At 48.4% G+C, this 21,526-nt stretch overlaps 1 protein-coding gene across 26 annotated transcripts in view; it reads left to right on the top strand.

The window, feature by feature from the left end:
* TCF7L2 (transcription factor 7 like 2) overlaps window positions 1-21,526 on the top strand; it is a 203,638-nt gene that overhangs the window by 58,045 nt on the left and 124,067 nt on the right. For 21 of the 26 annotated variants that reach the window (XM_040486450.1, XM_040486448.1, XM_040486453.1 and 18 more), the window contains one exon: window positions 21,106-21,207. The exons of the other annotated variants lie outside the window; for them this stretch is intronic. In XM_040486450.1, coding sequence (XP_040342384.1) covers window positions 21,106-21,207 — 102 coding nt within the window. The remainder of the gene's footprint in view (window positions 1-21,105; window positions 21,208-21,526) is intronic. 26 annotated transcript variants of the gene reach the window in all.

Here is a 21,526-nt window from a genome sequence, read left to right on the forward strand (position 1 = left end):
TTTTTACTTTAAATTTCGCTTGATTTAATGATATTAATGCCAAGGAATCCACTTCCTGGGGATTCAGATGTTCTAACGGCAAGAGAGTAGGGATTGAGAATGATCTTTTGCTATGGTGGAATGTTCCAGTATGATTCATGTAGGCCTCGAGTGTATGTGTGTCAATATTTCATTTCTTTATAAGGCTTTGGCATGCCAAGGCAGATACCCCGTAGCTGCAAGCAGAGCAAGGAGCCCCAAGGGGGAGCTCTCTGGCGCTTTCCACTTTCTTCACCCTGGTGTTCTTAGACTGGAATTGAATTCATCAGCTGCCAGGGGCTTACTTTATTTGCTGTGGGGAAAGAGGTCTGGAGAGGGAGGAAAGGAAAAATCACTGGCCCAGTCCGTTTTGAAATGGAAGATTTGGTTTATCTTCTGCTTATCGGCAGAATGATTTGGCCTCCTCCCCAAACCCTCAGTTAATCAGAAATGGTTGTACCCTTGATAAATACCGCTACCACCCCGATTGTGACATCCTGTGACACAGGCGCCAGGGTGAGCCCCCCACCCCCACCCCCCGCAGCCTCTGCTTCCTGGTGTTGTATAAACTCAGCCGTGTCTCTTTTGCCCTGAGGCTCAGAAACCCGGCGGACTGACCACTTCTTGAGGCTTACCTCCAGTTTGCAAAGAGCCCCTGGCTAGCAGAGCTGGGGATTTTTGTACCAGCAACTTCGTCTCCCCTCCCCCACCGCAACGTATTCCCTTCCACCCCCGGTCTTCTGTTAACGTGGAACAGCCAGTAATACTCAAATCCTAGTTTGCGACGAAGCCAAAAATGGATGTATGTCTACTGTACCTGAACAGTTTCTTATAGGAACCCTGGATTTCGTTTATAAGCCTTTCCTAAATCATGAGGGATTTGAGTCCCGCAGAGCAGTACTATCTGGGGCAGGGCCTGAGACTTTTCTGAATGATTTCCTCCATGAGCCAGGCGCGCCTGCTCCAATGAAGGGTCCTGTGCGATGGGTGGAAGTAGGTATTATCCCATTTGACTCATGAGGGAGCAGAGAAATTACCCAGTGATGGAGCAGGAGCTAAGCACCCTGTGTTCCTCATTCCTCCTCGGGTGTACTTTTCAGCTGCGCACACAGTCTCCTTTGCAGGCTGGGCTGATGTGACCGGGACACCTTTAAATGGAAATTCTCGGGGGAACTCTACGCCCCTTGGCTGGAGCCTGACTGGGAAGGAGGAGGGGCAGAGGGCTCTTCTGGGTGTTGCCCTTTGCAGTTGAGCTGAAGGGAAGGCTGGCCACCTACGGACACCCTCCGTGGTCAGTGTGGACTTTCTCCCTTCTACCCAATGGTCTGTTGCTTGGACGGCATGCACCTTGCAGAATCAACTAGACAAAGCATAGTCATTGGGGGGAATCCAAGCATTCCTGTGCTGGTTACCTTATTTCTCAGAAAAAAGACCAAAGAAACATTTTTTTTTTTTTTAATTGAATGGTCCTCCTATTCATTGCCTTCCTTAATTTTTACTGGGGCTTTGCAAATGGAATTATGTTTATATTCATTTTACAGATGAGCAGACTGAGTTCCAGGGAAGGGCCCGTGTAGATCTTTGCTCTTGAAAATCCATCTTCTTGGGGCGCCTGGGTGGCGCAGTCGGTTAAGCGTCCGACTTCAGCCAGGTCACGATCTCGCGGTCCGTGAGTTCGAGCCCCGCGTCGGGCTCTGGGCTGATGGCTCAGAGCCTGGAGCCTGTTTCCGATTCTGTGTCTCCCTCTCTCTCTGCCCCTCCCCCGTTCATGCTCTGTCTCTCTCTGTCCCAAAAATAAATAAACGTTGAAAAAAAAAATTAAAAAAAAAAAAAAAAAGAAAATCCATCTTCTTTGCAAAGCAAGAAATTTAGTGTGTTGAAGAGGGCTGGAGAGAGCTGAGTAAGATGACGTTTGGGTCAACAATGCATAATTAGGGAGGGTGCCCAGTGCTGGGTGATAGAGCAACTACTGGCCGCTAAAAGACATTGAGAAATGTAATTCCTTCCGCTGATGTTCATCCCTCCCCGCTGAAGAAGCAGGTACATTTATATCATCAGTGGTGGTGGAGATTACAGAACTGTGGAAGTGTTGGATCAGAGCCTGGCCTGTAGTAAGTAGGTGCTCAATAAACATTAACCTTTTCAGACGTGGGAGGAGACTAAATGGTCTCTCTGGGGTGTATTACCCTGTTGTTCTCTTTGTGCTTTAGGCTTGAGAGTGCTGGAATGGGTAGTGAAGTGTCATCTCAGACCCTTGACATGTTAGTAGTGGGGACGGGTGGAAGGCTGCTGGCCAGAGACTCGGCCACCCCTGCACGCTTCGTCCTGAGTCCCTCGTTAGTACCTTGCTAGGGTGGACGGCCAGGCATCTGTTTTTCTTCAGTGTAACTTCCTGTGCGCCAGGCGTCTGCCTGCTGCAGTGCTAGGAGCTGGAGGGGAGCAGAACGTGACCTTGGGAGGCAGTTGTGAGAACCAGGAAGTAGAGTAAAGTCGTTATGGGTGCGATGGTGGAAATCTGAACCGCGTCTAGATGGGCCACAGGAGTGACCAGATGGGCCACAGGAGTGCGTTTCTGGGGCCAGCGGGAAAGAGCACTTGAAATCCCAACAATCCTAGAATGCGCTCCTCGTGCGACTGAATCGCCTTTGAAGAGGTCCTCACGAGGGACAGGAGGAAACCAACCTAATTGAGTTTCTACAACCAAATTCAAATGTCACCATGGCCTTTTTCATGTTATACATGGTTATACATAATTTTATAGTTATAGCTATTTGGTAGTTTGCTGGCAAATATATTTTCTTTAAAAGTTTCACTTTAAGATTAAAATAACGTGTTGGGAAAAAAAAAAAACCCATAATAATGAGTTAGAAAGTATAAAGCAGCAAGAAAGAATTGTTTGTAATCCCATCACCTAGAGGAAAGCATTGCTAAAAAGGTGGTTGATTTTTTTTTCTTCTTCTTTTTAAAGTGGTAAACAGACGAGCAGTTTTGGATATATTGACTTTTCAGGTGTGCATGTGGTCACATGGGCAGCCCACATTTTTTCATGTGGATTTCAGCCAGGTTTGACACCTGCCCCTTAGCGAAAAGCAAACTACTGCCTCATTTGTCTGCCAGATTAACTGTGGATGGCATCGAGGGAGGCGGATTTTCCTGATGTTAAAGACTTGACAACCCCAACCGCTCGGTTGGCTTCTTTGCTGTGACTTTTGAGCTCGCGGTGGGCTGCCTTACCTGTGCCCTTCCTTAAAACAAAGGTGAGTGGGTGGATGCCTCTTAAAATTTGGGGAAGTGCTATGGCCCTAGGGTAAGCTTTTGAGAAGTTAGTATGTGTATTGTGCTGTTGCAACGAATGGATCTTCTGGGCCTGAAGATAATGAGGTCAGTGAGGGCAGAGATGTTGCCTTACCACTCACCGGAGGGTCGCTGGGATCCTGAACGTGCCTGGCCTATTCTAGGGGCCTGGGAATGCCTCTTTGATTGACCTGGGGCTTGGGAGACAGATGCGGTGGCCACCATGCCGATGGAGAGCCGGCCGAGAACTTGGTGAGGCACCAATCGGGGGAGCGCAGAACCACCTCCCTGGCCCTCACCGCCTTCCCCGGTGTGGATCCAGCCTCTACCTAGTGCTGTGTGCTTCTCTTTCCTGCCTGGAAATGCAAGCATCCTGCACAGCCCAGTGCCCCCTCCCCTCCCCCTCCCCCTCCCCCATCAGCTACCCTCCAGGGCCAGAAGACCCAGTTGCCTCTGCCTGGTAGGAGTATGCTTTGCCGAGACCGTGCAAATACCAAGTTCCTAGTGGCAGTGAGGCAATTGGATGTAGAGGCAGGGTGCATCCCTGGAATAATAATAACAACGTGTTTTTTTATGTTTCATATTATATTTTATAGTCGAAGTGCTTTTCAGAGACCTCACTATTATCTTTATTTTATAGATGTATTAACTAGGGCTGGTTTTGGGAGATGGGAGGGGTATGGGGGGGGGGTAGAGGGAGGGCAACTGATGTCGAATGAATCCCAAAGCTGCGCCAGAAGCTGCCAAGTAGTTAGATATTGTTTCAGTGGAATTCTTGCATCCACCCTATGAGGTGCAGTGAAGGGGAATTGTTTTACAATAGCCAGAGGTCAGGGAGCAGAAATCTCTGCCCACTGTCACCCAGCAAGTGGGGTGAGGGCTGGGAATTTTCACCCAGGTCACCTGACTCCCAGGCTCTGTGATCTGTCTCTTCTGCCTAGTACCCAGCATAATGCCCGGCAAAGCGCCGCATCAATAAATATTTGTTGAAGGTTAAACGAGGCTTAAAGAGACCATTCATGCTTGGCACAGGGGCACAGAGAGACAGACATGTTTCCTGGCCTCATAACCTTCACTTCCAAATCCTGTGACCTCTGGGCTGCTTGCCTGAGCTCTCCCAGCTCAGTTTCCTGAGACTTCATCTGAAGAATGGGTAAAGGACTTAACAGAGGGCATTTCCTGTAGGAAGATCTCACGTGTTTACCTGGTTTCTCCTACTCACTGTTATCCTTTTTAACTCTCCAACCACACAGCTTCCCTTTTTATTTCCACCTCCTGGAATCTAAGTTTCTGATGACAGACTGTAGCGTTGAACACTGACAGAAGCATCCCCGGTCGCCAGTGTGGCGAACACGAACTTCATCGTAGGGACGACAGTGGTCCTAAGAGCTGGCATTTCTTGCACACTTACCCTATGCTAGAGGCTGTTCTTTTTTTTTTTTTTTTAATATTTTTTAATGTTTATTTATTTTTGAGACAGAGAGAGACAGAGCATGAACGGGGGAGGGTCAGAGAGAGGGAGACACAGAATCTGAAACAGGCTCCAGGCTCTGAGCTGTCAGCACAGAGCCCGACGTGGGGCTCGAACTCACGGACCGCGAGATCATGACCTGAGCTGAAGTCGGCCGCTTAACCGACTGAGCCACCCAGGCGCCCCTGCTAGAGGCTGTTCTAAGCCTCTGCCTGCGGTCATGATTCGGAAACAACTCTGATGGAAGAAGTGTTGTTCGTTTCCATTTCACGGAAGAAGAAACTGAAGCTCAGGGAAGTTAATAACCTGCCCGGGGGTGGTCTGGGGTTCAGACGCCAGATTTGGTCTGACTTCCTACTCTTTAAACCATAGTTGAAGCTTAACTCTCCATATGCGTTTGTTCTGGGCATCTCCATACCTCGTTTACAGCTGGTGCTTTTGCCTTCCTCATTCTCAGAGCACGTGGTCAGTGCAGGAGGAAATCCACACTGATCCTGGGTAGAACCACGGGGTGGAGATGGTCCCCAAACATAGTGCCAAGTGGCTGACCCTTGGTGTTCTGCCTGACAGTGGTAAACCAGGGGCACCAGGGAGTTCTCTGAATTTCCTTTTCCCAACTGTCTCCCCCCTTCTTGAGGCAATGTTTTTAACAGGCGAGGTTTTAAAATCTTAAAGAAAGAAGAAATCAAGACACGGCCTGGGAGAAGAATGACAGTGTCTTTTTGAGATTTTTTTTTTTTTCTTTTTCCTTTTTCCCTTTTCCTTTGTGCACTTGTAAAACCTCTTTGGGATGATGATCTCGTGTAGTTTTTTGGTAGCCTTTAAGCAGCTGCTGCTATGTTTAGCCTAACGCATCACAACCCCACGATTTGTGTGCCAGCTTGTGCCCTGTGTGTCGGCTTTTTGCAGAGCGTTCGGGCCAAGAATTGGAATTCTGGGGTTGCAGGCCTTTAAGACATGTTTTTGAGTTCGAGGGCCAGTTGGAGGGGAGAGGTGCAGTGGCTTGGAACAGCAGGCCTGCATCTAAGCCTTGGCATACCTAAGGGGAGACCAGACATACAAGGGAGACCAGCTGTAGTTACAGAAAAATCCCACTTCACCAGAAGGCTAGGGGTGAGTGCATTGAAGGGAGGGGTGAGGAAATGCAAGCCTGGTTAATTAGGAATGTTTGTGGTCGCTTTGCTTTACTTCAGGCTAAGTGTTTATTTCTCTTTCGGCATTGGATAATACGCATACCTGGGATTTCCTTTTTCTTGGGTGATTTAGAATCGTGCGGTATCTCAAGGAGTTTTATTCTGACGATGCTGATTATATTAATAGCAATGTAATAGCCAGCTAATAACGTAATAGCTAGCATTTACCAGGCACTTGCCATATGCCAGGCATGGTGCCAAGCATTGGATCCTTGGAAGAACTCTGGGAGGTGGGTATTAGTGTGTATTCCCATTTTACAGAAGAGAAAGCGCCAGTGCTCAGAGAGGTGATACTGTTTGCCTGAGCTCACCCTGCTTTGAAAGTGGTCAGCTCTGACAGTCTCTCTTCAAGGACCGAATTCTTTCGGCACATATTAAGCGCTCAGTAAATATTTTGGTGAATGAGTGGAATTTTGGAGCTGGGGTTTGAACCTGGGTCTGAGCTGCTTCCAGATGGGATCTAGAAACTTGGTCTGAATGCATGCAGCCCCCACGACTCCTCCTTTGCTGCTTTGGGCCCTCACAGTAGTAGATAGAACTAACCCAGCGGGGACTCAGTGGTCCAGAGGAAAAGGAGAAAGGGGACCCTGTGGAGGCAAGAGCGGGGCTTCTGGGGTATTTCCTGGGCACAGGGACATGAAAGGCGCAGCATGAACGATTTGCTGAATTAGCATTTTTCCTCTCTGATCACGGCAGCACGTGATTTGCTTTGTGCCCCTGCATCTGCAGAGTGAGAGGCCGGATTCTGGAAGGGCCTTTGGTTGGGATGACTGTGTGCTCACCTGTAACTTGGCGGGGACTGAGTGGGACTTCGTGCAGATGGCTTCCTTCATTCAGGTGTTTGGGAAAACCTCACACAGCTGGAGTTGAATTCTCTTTGCCAGGACACAAGAGAGGAAGGAGGGATATATTTAAAATAGCTGAATGCGCAATTCCTTACCTTCCCATTGACGTGTGGATGGTCCTGGCGGGTTGTGTCAGCTGGTCTGTTCATCAGACACCCAACTTGGGCAGTCTGTTAACTTAGGGCATTTGCATACTTCGTGCGTTTGCTTCCTTCTCTTCCCTTTCTACTCCCTGCGGTGAGATGGCTTGGTCCGTGACCATGAACCGCATCAGCCTTCTAGCTCCTACATCAAACCAGGTCTGGTTGGTGGTGCAGACACTACTAATGACTCCTGTGTATCCTGAGAGGGAGGTACCACTATCATCCCTAGGTTATTATCCTCACCTCGCAGTCAGGGGCAGGGCTGGATACCTAGAGAAGTGAAGCCATTTGTCCAGTGCCCCAGAAGCATGAAGCCACGGGTCCTGGACTTGAACCTAGGCATTCCAGGTCCTATGGCTGTGCTCTTAACCATTCTGCTGTACCACCCCAGTCTGAATTAGTGAGGTTTTAGCTTTATTTTTAACTAAGCTGTTTCTTCTAGAACCTTCTGTCTTCCAATTCCATGATGGGTAGATAACATGGTGACCTTTGTCCACAGGGGAGCACAGGAGCAGGATAGATATGTAGAGAGAGAGGTTAACTTAGTTTTCCCCCTCGACTACCTAGCCCTTTCCTGGGATCGAGTACTCTTTGACCTGAATCTTTCTGCCTGCTTGAAGTTCAGCCTACCTTCCGCATCTTTCTGCTGCTGTCAGAAGACAGAGACCTGAAATTCTGTCTCCCGGGTGCCTGGGAGTTCTAGGAGTGCAGATGTCCAGGTTCTGTGGTCAGGGCTGGTCGTGATTACAAATAAACCGAAGCCTGGGAAACTTCCTTGCTATTAATAGTGCAGACCTTCGGGGGAGGGGATAACCAAACTTGATGCTGTTGGAATTGATTTTCCCGTCCAGATGACATAGTAATGAGCTAAGCGGTTAGCTTCAGATCGGTACCGCCCTTTTCCAAGCCAGGTTCTTTAAAGACTAAAACCACAGAAGCAGAGAACAAGTTTGTTTGGGGAGGCCCGGTGGCCCCGGCGAGAGAGGGGAGGATGGCCCCGGGGGCGCGCACGTGGGAAAATTAAGGCTTTGCTCACTTCAGAATGAGTTGTAGCATCTAATTCAGTTTCTTCCACTGCTGTCCCCTCCACACCTCCCCCTTGTTTAAAACAGGAATTTGATTTCGTGTCTGGATTGTTGGTGGTATTTCTGTCTCCTCGGTGCCTTTGGGTTATTTCAGAAAGTTTCTCTCCCGGCCCGGAACGCGTCAGCAAGCGTGCTGTCAGCCGCTCTCCGCAGGGAGAAAAGTGTCGCGTAAAACAACCCTAAGATCCCTATCGCTTCAAATCACCCACGTGGGTTATAACATCCATTGTTCTGCCCTCTGCTTCTTGGCATATGCTGGTCACTGTATGTATACAATTAAAAACACAAAGCGGCCCTGTCTGTCTGAAGGGTCTGGAATATCCTGGGGTTTCAGAGGAGACTTTGGAAGTGGGCAGAACCGTGTTTCCTTGCCCAAGTGAGATTATTGTGCTCGAAATATCTCCTGGTAGTTTATTAAAGGAAACCGCAGGATGGGGTCAGAGGTAGTCTCTCCTGCCGGCAGTCTCCTATCTTGCGTCTTCTTTCTAGATCTTTCTCCCCATTCAGCCTGCCCCCAAATGGCATGCTGCCCTCGGGGGGTGGGGGGGGGTGGGATGGGAGGTGGGGGGGCAGGCCTGCTTCTCTGCCCCCGTGTGCTTTGGGAGCGTCACAGCTTCACCACGGCGCGTCCGCACTCGTCCCTCTGGGGCGTTAGGAAGGAATTTGGGGTGTGGAGCTCCGTGAGTGACTAGGATTAGGCCCGTCGAGTCTGCAGTCAGACGAGAAGTGTGTGGGCAAAGAGAACTATTGTGTGAGACTCCTCCGGACAGAAAGGCCGCCTTCATCTTTTACTGTGCCTAATGGACAATTGAGACATTCAGCTTATGTCTGAAAGGAAAGTGGGCCGGAATGGTCTAGCAGACCTCCCAGACGAAGGCTTGTAGGAGAAGCAAATACAGACAAGGATTACCAACAGGGGAAACAACTGGGGCAGAGTCCTGGGAGAGAATGTTTATTTCCTTGCTCTCTAGGAGGGATTTGGAAAGAGCCGTAATCCTGGGTTAGGAGTAATTTGTTACAGCAAGATGATACTTGAGTGGCAGGCCACTTCTGGCTGAGGCAGCAAGACTTGTGTGCAGGGGGGTCGGGGGCCTCCAGAAGGTCAGCCTCACTAAATCTTCGCCCTGGCTCGGGGGTTTGGGTCCTCCCCCAGCAAAATTAACCAGAGGCGCTGCCTGACCTTTTGGCTTCCTGAGGTTAGCATTACGAAGCATCTCCGCATGCCTGTCACAGCTAGCCTCGGACAATAAAAAGTTGGACAGGGAGGCCTTGCTGGAGCCACCGAGCATCGTTCGAGATGTGACAAGGGGAAACGCAAATAAGAGGGAGATCCGGCGCGGTTCACAATTTCAGTGGGAATTTGAGGACACGAGCCGAGGTCTGTCTTGCGTTTTGTTCCTAAGTGGACTGACTAAAGCACATGAATTGTGCTTTAGTTTTTGCCTGTTGACTGCCGAGACTCGCGTTGTCCTTTGTCGTTGTGGAAGAGGGGGGAGAAATACGACGGAATGGGAAGCAGAACCGAATCAGAAAGATCTCGGGTCTTGAGCGCTTCTGGCTGTGGAGAAAGGAAGGAATGTTTTAAAGTTCCTGATTCTGTGTCTGCTGCAGTCGTGCTGATTCATGTATTTAAAATAACTCTTCCAGGTCCCCAGGACCCTGTCACTTTCTGGCTTTGTGTTTCTCAAAGGTCACCTGATGGCTCTTTCTCTAACAATTTACGCGGTAGCTAACAAGGTAACATGTTACCCAACTGTTTTTGGCTTGTCACTCCGGGGTGCCCGTTGGAGGAAGAAATAACACATCTTAACTGTCCTGTCATTTACTCAGTGTTATCCTCTGGGGTTGAAAATATGGTGAGGACGCCAGTCAGAGTGGCCAAAATGAACAAATCAGGAGACTATAGATGCTGGAGAGGATGTGGAGAAACGGGAACTCTCTTGCACTGTTAGTGGGGATGCAAACTGGTGCAGCCGCTCTGGAAAACAGTGTGGAGGTTTCTCAAAAAATTAAAAATAGACCTACCCTATGACCCAGCTGTAGCACTGCTAGGAATTTACCCAAGGGATACAGGAGTGCTGATGTATAGGGGTACACGTACCCCAATGTTTGTAGCGGCACTCTCAACAATAGCCAAATGATGGAAAGAGCCCAAATGTCCATCAACTGATGAATGGATAAAGAAGCTGTGGTTTATATACACAATGGAGTACTATGTGGCAATGAGAAAGAATGAAATATGGCCTTTTGTAGCAACGTAGATGGAACCGGAGAGTGTCACGCTAAGTGAAATAAGCCATACGGAGAAAGACAGATACCATATGTTTTCACTCTTATGTGGATCTTGAGAAACTTAACAGACGACCATGGGGGAGGGGAAGGGGGAAAAAAAAAGGTTAGAGTGGGAGAGAGAGCCAAAGCATAAGAGACTCTTAAAAACTGAGAACAAACTGAGGGTTGATGGGGGGTGGGAGGGAGGGGAGGGCGGGTGATGGGTATTGAGGAGGGCACCTGTTGGGATGAGCACTGGGTGTTGTATGGAAACCAATTTGACAATAAATTTCATATATTGAAAAAATAAAAAAAGAAATACAAAAAAAAAAAAAGAAAGAAAGAAAATATGGCGAGGAAGTCATTTGGGAGGCTCTAAGCGAGTGGTTCCAGGCCCATGTTCTAGCTAGAGAAACTGAGGTGCAAAGCCATCCTGGCCTGCCTGAAGCCACAGGGTGATGGAGAATGGACGGACTACACAGGGTTCAGGTTTCTGACCTGTCGCGGTTCTGCTGACTCCAGCGCTCCTCTCTGTTTGGTTTGCCTTCAAACAGTCCTCACGCCCTTCCTTCCTTTCCCGCCTCCCTGGTCTCTTCCTCAGCGCATTTATCCCAGGGCGGGCTGTGTTCTTCCCAGCTTTCAGGCAGAATCAGCGGTCCTCTGCCTTTGGAATGGTCCTTTTCCAAGATCCCACACCAGCCAGTCACATTTGGAGATGGCTTGTTTCCCGGGGAGCTTTGGAGGGTCTGATTTTTCCTTGAAGAATAGGTGTGTTCACCTGTTTCGCAGTTCATTCTTGAGGCGTTATGGCATCGTGGGTGGAGTCTTTGCATACGTGACTGTGTGCTCTCCCCCGCCCTTGGGTCTTTGAAATGAATGCGATAACCATCAAGTGACTTGATGCATTTTTTTTTTTTTTTGTAATCCATTTTAACAATGAGATATAATTCACTTACCATTAAATCTACCCATTTAAAGTACACAGTTCGGCGGGCTTTAGTATATTCACAGTGGTGCGCAAACATGAACCGCGTCTGTTTCCAGAACATTTTCATCAGCCCCGAAGAAACTCCATGCCCACTAGCAATCACTCACTCCTCAATGCCTCCTTCCTCCCAGTCCCTGGCAACCACTAATTTAATATGTGTCTCTATGGATTTGCCTATTCTAGATGTTTCCTACAGGAGGAATCCTGCAACATGTGACCTTTCCTGTTGGCCTTCTTTAAGTTAGCGTAGTGCCGTTGCAAGTAATCGCTTGTTTTCATTGCCAAATAGTATTCCATCGTACGGCTCGACCACCACATACTTCTCCAGTCCTCGGCCGAGACTTGGTGTGCTCCATATTTGGTGAGCCCCCAGTGATGCCCACGCTTGCCATCCCATGTCTTTCGGCGTCTTTTTCTGGCCTGCAGGTGCCCGTGTGCACTTTGAGTTGCTTGTAGGCAAGCAGGTGGTAACCAGCACATCGCAATCAACCGGACTGGACTGAGCCTTTTGAAAGGAGCAGTCATAAGAAAACGTGGTGACAGGAAGTAGGCCGTCTTTGGCCTGTCTCTTCATGGTTCCTACAGTGGCATGTGAGCTTTCGTTATTTGTTAGTCACCCCCCGCCCCTGCCTCCCCCCAAGGAGGGGCCGTGGAGAAGGAGTTTAGGCTGCCCTGTGTGGGGGCTGAAGATGGGCAACATGTTTGAGCAAGACAGGAAGACAAGGGTTTCTGCTTCTAGGTTCTTCCAGTGGCTTCATGGCCTCTGACCTCAGGGACATGGGCCCTCAAGGGACGTGGACGCTTGTGGCACGGTGGACATTGGCTTGGGACCCACAGCCCTCTTTGGGGGAACTCAATCTCGAGGCTGCCCGAAGACTCTGACGTGGCTTGCCCTGGGCTGCTTTTGGTCATGACCGAGCAGGACGGTCTCTGAGGCTGATTTCCCACTGGCTCCCAGGGTCGGTGTGGGGGCTGCACCATTTCTTTTGTCCCCCTGCAGATGTTTTGCCCTCCCTCCCCACTGCTCCTTCTACTCCGTCTGATAGAAGGGATTGCGAGCCCTGGTCGGAAATCTACATTCCGGTTCAGAATCCCTCGTAACTGCATGGCTCAGTCACCTCATTTCTTTCTGCTTTTCTTCACTTTTAAAATGGGCTTGGACGGGCGCGCCTGGGTGGCTCCGTCGGTTAAGGGTCTGACTCTTGATCTCAGCTCAGGTTATAATCTCGTGGTTCGTGAGTTTGAGCCCCGCGTAGGGCTCTGTTCTGACAGCACAGAGCCTACTTGGAACTCTCTCTCCCCCCACCCTCTCTCTGTCCCTACTCCACTTGTGTTCTCTCTCTCTCAAAATAGAAATAAACTTAAAAAAAAAATTCAAAGCGGGTTTGGAGGGATCCGCTTTGACCACCTAAAGAGATGTAGTGACCATCAATGTAGGAGTTTAATAAAAGAGCTTTTGAGAAAGTGTGGTGGAATCTGTAAATATACACATGCTCTTTATTGGTACTGCCCTAGTGCTGATAGTTTATGCTAATTACTAGTCATCAGGGTCACATGATGAGTTGGGGAAAAAAACTTAAAGACCCCTGGGCCCACTCCCAGATAGTTGCATTTAGCAGGTCCAGAGTGGGTCAGGGGAGAAGTCTTGCTAGACAAACCAGCAAGGTTTGGAAGCGGTAGGACCACGTCACCGTCATGAATTAAATCTTTCTTTGTAATATTGCTCCTTCCTTGTGTTAGTCCCTGTACCATTGACCCGCTTATTGTCCCATTGACTGGGTCTTAGATGACTCTTCTAGGCCTTGGAATATCTAGTCCACGCTGGACACAGAACACGTGCTTTGCAAATGCTGCAGGAACACGTGAGTCAGAGGCGAATGGGACTTTTGAGAGAATTTTCCTCAGTTTCCTGCTACAGAGTTAGGCCCAGAGTGGGGAAGAGGTCGCCCGCCCAGTGAAGAACTAAAGTGATAGCCCAGATAGTGGCGGAAGTGGGCCTCGAAAGTGGATTTCTGGACTCTTTCTCAGTCTCGTGCTATCCCAGAAACACATAGCCTTGATTTTAAGAGTGACTTTTGCAGGATGATGGAAGGAAGTCCCAGGCCGCAGCCCCGCGGAGGGGAGGGGTGTGCATCTGGGTTTTGAAAGGAAGGGCTCAGCGCAGTTCCACCCAGCTGTGCTTCCATGAGCCGCTAGAGCATAGCCTCCCTGCAAAACCACCGACCTAGCAATTGCAAAAATATCTCAGGGACGGGAGTGTTGAATAGCTAGGGAGGTAAAGAATACAGGAAATGCCAAGTTGCGGTTTGGGGATTTTTTTGGTTTGTTTGTTATTTGCTTGTTTTGCTCAGTTTCCCCCTTACTACCAGTGGCCTCAGTAGCTCTGGTAGAAATGATTTTCTAGTAGCCTTGGAGGAAAATAATGTAACGTTTGCCCAGCGACCTGGGGGGAGAAGAGAGCTGATAGGTGCCGGAGAGGAGGGTTCATTCCTTTGAGGACCCTGTGTGACGTTCCCCTGAGATACTGATGCCTAGCCGTTGATAAGAAAACCGAAGAAGGTGGAGGGGAGTTCTCAGGCGAGTCGGGATGAAACAGAAACATGGTGGTCCAGAGCCTTGCGCACCAGAACACCAGCTGACCCAGGGAGCCCAGGTAAGCTGGGTCAGTGTTCTAACGGCCTTAGTTTCCTCCTTGGTAAAAGGTGAGTTGTAACTTTCTGCTTGTTTATTATATAGGGTTGTTGTGAATGTGGCTTTGAACTCTAAAGTGCTCCCTAAATGTGAAGCAATACCGTTAGGATCCTTTAGATTGTTATGATTAGGAAGAAAAACAGGTGAACTGCAAGGATGTCATTGAAAAATCCTGTAGCAACCAACTCATGGAGATAGAGGGCAGAGCTATTGAATTATTGTTTTACATGGGTGCCTTGATGCCCTTCCTCTCCCTCAGATTTCTTTTATGTTGGGAAATGGGATAGGGACTTTAGAGAAACATTTCTAAGTTCTTACAATGGTTGGTGTCATTAGAAAAAAAAAAAGTAAGAACTAAAGTCAATCTTAGCATCTTCTTTCATTTTCTTCTGTGGCTTTTTTCCTTCTCCAAGTTCAGAATGTACCCAGCCTTCTGAGGTCTTTGGTTTTCTTTCCCTTGGTAACTATAGTATATGCTCACTTATGCTATATCCCGACTAGGCACAATCACACATTCCTGAATTTTCTTTTTCTTTTTCTTTCAAAAAAATTTTTTTTAAAAATGTTTCTTTATTTCTGAGACGGAGAGAGACAAAGCATGAGTGGGGCAGGGGCAGAGAGAGAGGGAGACAGAGAATCTGAAGCACGCCTCAGGCTCTGAGCTGTCAGCACAGAGCCTGATGCGGGGCTTGAACTCACAAACTGTGAGATCATGACCTGAGCCGAAGTCGGACGCTCAACCGACTGAGCCACCCAAGCGCCCCTGAATTTTCTTTTTCTCTGCGGTTACACTTTATAGGCAAATAATGCCTCTTTATTTATTTATTTTTTTTTTATTTATTTTTATTTTTTTTTCAACGTTTATTTATTTTTGGGACAGAGAGAGACAGAGCATGAACGGGGGAGGGGCAGAGAGAGAGGGAGACACAGAATCGGAAACAGGCTCCAGGCTCTGAGCCATCAGCCCAGAGCCTGACACGGGGCTCGAACTCACGGACCGCGAGATCGTGACCTGGCTGAAGTCGGACGCTTAACCGACTGCGCCACCCAGGCGCCCCAAATAATGCCTCTTTAAATAGAGCCTCTATCTTAGGCTCTTAGGTGGATTTTTCAAAAGAAGCAATTCTTGGGCTGTGTTTTAGCCTAGAACAAAGCAGCTTAATCTCCGGCACATTCTGCATCTGCAGGAAAGTTGCTCAAACCAATTTTGTAATGGTGGCCCTGAGGAGCCTGTGGGATTCTGACGACTTCTGATATAATTTCACTGTTAGTTATATGCGGTCAGGGCTGGCTTTGGGAAACTTGTTGGTACCTGTATGATTCAGAGGGCAGGACAGAATATTAATCACGGCTTCTTATAATTTAACTATTCTAGATAAATTGGGTTTCCCTGACCCGCAGGGCAAAGTTAATTATTTATAGAAGATGGGCTGAATTTCCCATCTTCCAGTTCTGAGAAATGAGGTAGCTTCCGAAAGAGACAGGTAAACCTGATCTTTCACAGGTCTGTGTGTGAGCCTCGCAACGTGAGCTCCTGGAGAAATGCGCGTGCCCCATTGGCCACATACCTGCGCTTCCTGTCATCTCTTGAAGTTTTTCCGTTGTCCTCCTACGATGAGTGACTCCTGGTGGCCTTTGGTTTTGTAAAGTTGCATGGCGTGAACATTATGATCGTGGTGTCACCCCTTCCAGCTTGCAGGTGTGGGTAGAGTCCCCAGGGCCCACAATGAGGCTGCACGGGGAGGGTGGGGGGGAGGGTCACCTCGCAGAGGAGGAAGGATTCGTGGGTTTGGATGTGATAGACCGTGGCTTGTGGTCTCTCGGTTTGGGTGTTTGGACAAAATAGCGACTTTCTGTTATAAGAGACACAACACTTGTGACTTTCTGGTGCTCAGGTGTTAGCGAGACTAAGCAGTCATGATCTGTCATGAGGATGGTTTCCAACTACTTTGAATTCTCTTACAATGGATTTTCCTAGGAAGAAGCACCCCTGCTGAGAAATAGCTTGGATTGAAAAGGCCGGTGTCTTGTTTTTGTACTCAGGTAACGGATACCGATCTCCCAGGAAGGGGAGGGGAGCGCAAGGCCTTCACAGTTTTTAAGATCAATCCTTTTCGGTGTGATGGGCTTTCTGTGGGACCTAGTCTTCCAGAAGAGACCGGTTTCCTCTCCATTTAGCAGGCTCTTCAGGCCCCGTGGTGGCCCCTGCCTCCCCATCTTGCCTGAGCCCGGGGCTGATGCCATCTGTTGGTGGGCAACACTGGCCCAGCATGGGCGTCATTCCAGCGTCGTGATGCGTGAAGGTTGCCCACACTGAGAAGCTCTGGAGAGAGCAGCTCCTGAACGTAGAAGGGTGATGCCCAAAGCACACGGGGCACATCACCCATGACCTGCGGAATTTCTGCCGGGCGCTCTTTCGTGGTGATTCCATGGCATGTGACACATTTGCCAGTGTTTCCTGGGAAGTGCGTGAGAATTTTGAACACGTGAACCTCTTCCAGTCAGAATTGCCCAGGGATTTTCAAACTCCCATTTTGGTAAGGAGGGATAGTTATTTCGGTGAGATTGTGGTCTAGTGGTTAGCCCTTGTGACTGGGAGTCATGGCTGGAGAGCTCAGATTCTTTCCCGAGCTTTTCCCCCAAAACTGGAGTCTGCCAGTGACGATTAAATCTAAAACGTCGCCTTGGGGCCACCAAGTAATCGTGTTCGACGTCTGGATTTAAGGCCCACTGAAGGAATGTATCCTGTGTGACTTGAAATCACGTCTTTACGTACTCATTCCCTAAGCCAGGGGTGACAAACTGTGGCCCAGGGGCCGAAGCTGTCCTGCCACCTCTTTTTGTATGGCCCGTGAGCTAAAAATGGTTTTTCTATTATTTTTAAATGGTTGAAAAAAATTAAGAGAAGAAGAATATTTCCTGACATGGGAAAGTCCTATGGAATCCTTGTTTTAGTATCCTATAGATAAAGTTTTATTGGCACACAGCCACGGCATGATCCGTGCAGGACTGTGGCCGCTTCGGTGACAACCACGCCTGAGCTGAGTAGAACCGAGATGGTATGGGTCGCAAAGCCTAAGTAAGATATGTGCTGTAGCCCTTTACAGAAAAAGTCTGCCAACCCCACCCCGTACAGGTAAAGGGACGGACGTCACTTGCCCGCCCGTCTGTGAGATGGAAGTGCTGCCAAGCAGCTTTGGTTGTTTTATCAGGGATGTGGAGCTTTGACATCAGCATCATTGGCCGTTGCATGGTTCCATTTGTTTCGAAAGTCAGCTTTGTACCGTGACCTCAGCAGCCCTGAGATTCAGGTTCTCTGAGCAGCCCTCCTCACCGTCCTTGCTACGGAAGCTGTACTCACAAGGATGGGGGTGCCTTTCTCGGGAGCAGGTTCCCTCAGGCCCACTTGTAGCTGGATCCTGCGGGGCGCTCTGATTCGGAAGATCCCTCCCCATTTGCCTTTCCTTGTCTGAGCTTATTTAGTTATCTTGAGAGAAAGTGTGAGTGGGGGAGGGGCAGAGAGGGAGGGAGAGAGAGAGAATCCCCAGCAGGCTCCTAACTGTCCGCGCAGAGCCTGTTGTGGGGCTCGAACCCGTGAACCGTGAGATCGTGACCTGAGCTGAAGTCAGACGCTTAACCGCCTGAGTCACCCAGGTGTCCCCCCTTGTCCTTGTTTTTGGATCAGGGGCAGTGGGGGAGGAGACGTTAGAGTTGCATACCTTATTCTTTTTTTGCTGACAATTTAACAGGCTTTTAAAATGTTTGATTCTGTTCAGACCATTGGTTTTGTATGTATTTCGAGACTTTGTCCACAGGTCCGAAGCTTAAACTTAAGCTCCCTGAAACACATCATAAAATAGGATTTGGGGAAAAACCCTAACAGGCCACGAGCAGAACATTAGTATTAAACAAAGGATGAAACACTTAAGTCAAGATGGCCTTATGCATTTATTGTTATTATTATTATTATTATTTACAAAATGCAAGTTGAGCAGGACTCCATTTCAACAGTTTTCAATGCAGGAATTCCCACGGCCCCATTTGATTGCAGTTTGCTGAAAAGTTTAATGTTTTTGTAGGCAATTCATAATTTCCACGTTGAGTGGCCTGAAAGGAAGGGAGCCGGAGCCCCAGTGTTGTTTTTGTAGTGGGATGGTGGGAACTTTTTTTTTCTCTTCCCCAAAAGGATGTAAAACCGAAGTTGGGCCATGGGGAAAATGTGGTGTGGGGTTCCCGCCCTTTCGTAAATCCGAGATGCCTCGTCCTTCGGGTCTTTTCTCTAGGACCCAACAGAATAGAATTTCCTGCTGCTTAGTGTCTCCAGGAAGGAAAAGCTTTTCCTCTAGGCTATAATCGTACCTAATTTCCTTTTTCTTCCCTTTATTTATTTATTTTCCTTATTAATAAGGACCAATTGTAGAAGATGAAGGAACCTGGGAAACCCATCACTTTTGGAGGAGGTTAATAACTTCCTTTAAAAAATCCCGACATAATACTTGTTTCCCCGAAAGGAGCCTCGTCAGCCTGAATGCCAGTTATTTCCAATGGATGGGCACAGGTTTGCGGGGGCCCAGCCATTCTGTGGGATCAAGTTGCATTGGGATGGAGAGGTTGAAGCTGTCACTGTGGAGTCCTTGCAAGCCAGCGGGACTGGGGCTGTCTTCCTCCACCATCTGGATCTGGTTAGCTCTCTCTGGGCAGTGGGGCCGAGTCTCATTTCCTCCAACCAGTAATGTTATATAGGCAGTGATCCTGGGCTGCCCTAACATAATTGAAAATTATGTGTATTGTAGGCTTGGAGCGCTGAAATGTAGGCTCATAAAAATATGTGGTGCAGGTAGCCTGCGGAGATTGGATATGGCACACAATGAAGCTTTTATGTAAAATAAGAATTATAAGACTCCGCATTAATATTGCATTATGGGTATGACAGTTCTCTGGTGAGGTCCTCAGGGCAGGTCTGTCACCTTAAACAAAAGCCCAAATTTCCGAATTCTACGGAGCCGGTGTTTGGATGCGATCAAATCAGTTTTACAGATGGCCGAAGATGAAAACTTGTCTGTTGATCTGACCCTGCCCCCCGAGGGTAGCGTGAGGTGTAGGTGTGTGGCACTCCGCTTGGCATTTTTCCTCACAGGTTTTTATGAGAGGAAAGATGAGTATTGGCAGGTTTTCATTTTGGTTGGCCTCAAGCAAATGATGCTGTTGAGTGGTTTTGACCAATGAGGTCCATATATTTATGTGGCAAGTGAGAATGGGAAGAAGTCAGGGAGAGATGGGGTGGAATGGGTTCCCAGGGCCCATTGGCTTGGGTTACGGAAACATTTACTACAGTGGCTCTCAATTTGGGATGCTACTGCCCCCAAATAAGATATCTGGAAATGGTTTGATTATAAGGGTGACTGAGGTGGGGGTGGGAGTGGGTACCTGCTGGTATTTACGGTCTGGGGGTCCAGAATCCTTCAGTGCTGGGGCAGTCCCTCCCTCACCCCCACCCACCCCAGATAGTTGACGGATGAAACACTGGAGGTCCGTAGAAGCGAAGGGATTTGATGCAAGGTCTTGTGGTGAGTTACTAGAACTAGTAACCAGGTTTCCTCACACGAGAGCCTTCTGGCTTTTCAGCTCTGAGGTTGTAGAAGTTGTCTAACCTCGTATAGATCTAAGTTGGGAAAATGTGTACTTGGAGCAGGTAGCTTGTGGGCCAGGCTCTCCCAGTTTTGGGTGTAACCGCATTTGGTTTTAATCCGTTGTCCAGTTGTATCTTTAAGGAACCTATGGGAAAGCTTGTGTGTGGCTTTCACTCTTCCTTTTCGTGTGGGATTTGAGCCAACCCTTCCTTCTTTTTGGACTGCCCTGGGCTGTTCTTTTTCTTTCTGTTGAAATCTTTCTGACTCAACAAGACCTACTCTGTACAGCCTTCCCCAGTGTCTTTTCTCAGAACTACCGTCTTCTTTCTTGGCACTCCCTAGGCTCCCTAGACTCCCTGAGTCTGTGCCGAGGTTCTACGACGTTCTATATGGACTTAATCTGTGTGTGAGCCAGTTCTCTCGCGTGCGCATAAGCTCCCTGAGGGCAAATGTTCTTCCTGTCTCCTTATCCTTCGCAAGAAGGCTATGTACAAAGCGAGCTTTAATCAGTATTCATTGAGTAAGATGTCCTGTGCAGTTTACATGAAAACTAGCCATTTATTTTGCTTTCGGGTCTCTGGAAAGCTCAAGATGGCCTCTTCAGTGCCCTCCAAGCATTAACTGGTGCATTTAACAATTGGCCTTCAGAGATACAGAGGCTGGTGATGTCCTCATGAGAATCTTAGCACTGTGGCTTCAGTTTTGTTCAGTTGTCTGAAGGTTTCCTGAGTGCAACTACCCTGAAAGTGTAGTGCCTTGGAGTCGCTTATCCCATGTGTTAAGTATCTCTGTGACGGGGCGAGCCACCTCACCTCGGTCCAAGCCCTTCTTCGCAAAGCTGACGTGATCACTTGTGGCAGAAGTAACTCCCTTTCCCTTCCTTGTGCCACGGATTTTCCACCTTTGGGGTTGGTGAGGGGAGCCATCTTCCTCTTGCTCGGGCAGCTTCTACGAAAGGACGCTCGCACAGATACAGCCGACTTGAAAGTGAAGGATGGTGGCATTTTAGAAATGAAGGTCACCGAAAGAGCAGATCCGGGATTGATGGTGTCCTCTGGCTTGGGACTTCCCTTTGCTTTCTTCCTTTGGGAGACCTCTCCCTGCTTTTCTCTCCCACATCCCTACCGTTTCCCTCTAAACGAGTTAGTACCAGTGAAATCGTGTTCTCTAGAGCCAGCCTGAAGTTCGAATGTTCAGAACCAAACTGTAGTTGCTCATAGTGTTGATGTTCTGTTGAAAGTACCTGTTGGACATGAACCCTAAGAAGAACCTCTTGATATGCACGATTTGATCTTTCTGTGGGTGGTGGTGTTCTTTGCATGCATTTAAGTTTTTCGGTGTTGTTATTTGCCTGTTTTTACTCCTTTGAGTTTCTCGTCTGTGTATCAGGGACCCCAGGAGTTAGGTCTTGGGATAGCTGTTTTGTATGGCTTTTCCAAATTCATCCGCCACATTCGTTTTGTTTCCTCCCTCTAGTATCTCCAGATGAAATGGCCACTGCTTGATGTCCAGGCGGGGACCCTCCAGAGCAGACAAGCCCTCAAGGATGCCCGCTCTCCGTCACCGGCACACATTGTCGTAAGTGACCTTACAAAGGCGGTTCCTTCCTTTCTTGGGGGGGGCGGGGCGCGGAGATGAAGAAAATATTCTTTTGTTGATAACAAGTCTCGTTTATCACTTTTTCTTTCTTTAAAATATATATATATTTGGAATATTCTTGGATATGGTTTATATCTAGAAGGTATTTGTTTTCTGCTATTGGACCTTAGTGATTGTTACCTACTTGGAAAACTTCCATGTCTTCCACCACCCCTTTCTCCTGGTGTTGGGTTAGTCTAGCCTTGTGGTCTCTAGCTAATGGGACCCTGCCACCATGGTTTGGAGGAGACTGGAAATG

The sequence above is a fragment of the Herpailurus yagouaroundi genome, unplaced genomic scaffold (assembly GCF_014898765.1).
Source record: "Herpailurus yagouaroundi ecotype Mexico unplaced genomic scaffold, PumYag 163, whole genome shotgun sequence".
In the NCBI taxonomy this organism is placed as follows: Eukaryota; Metazoa; Chordata; class Mammalia; order Carnivora; family Felidae; genus Herpailurus; species Herpailurus yagouaroundi.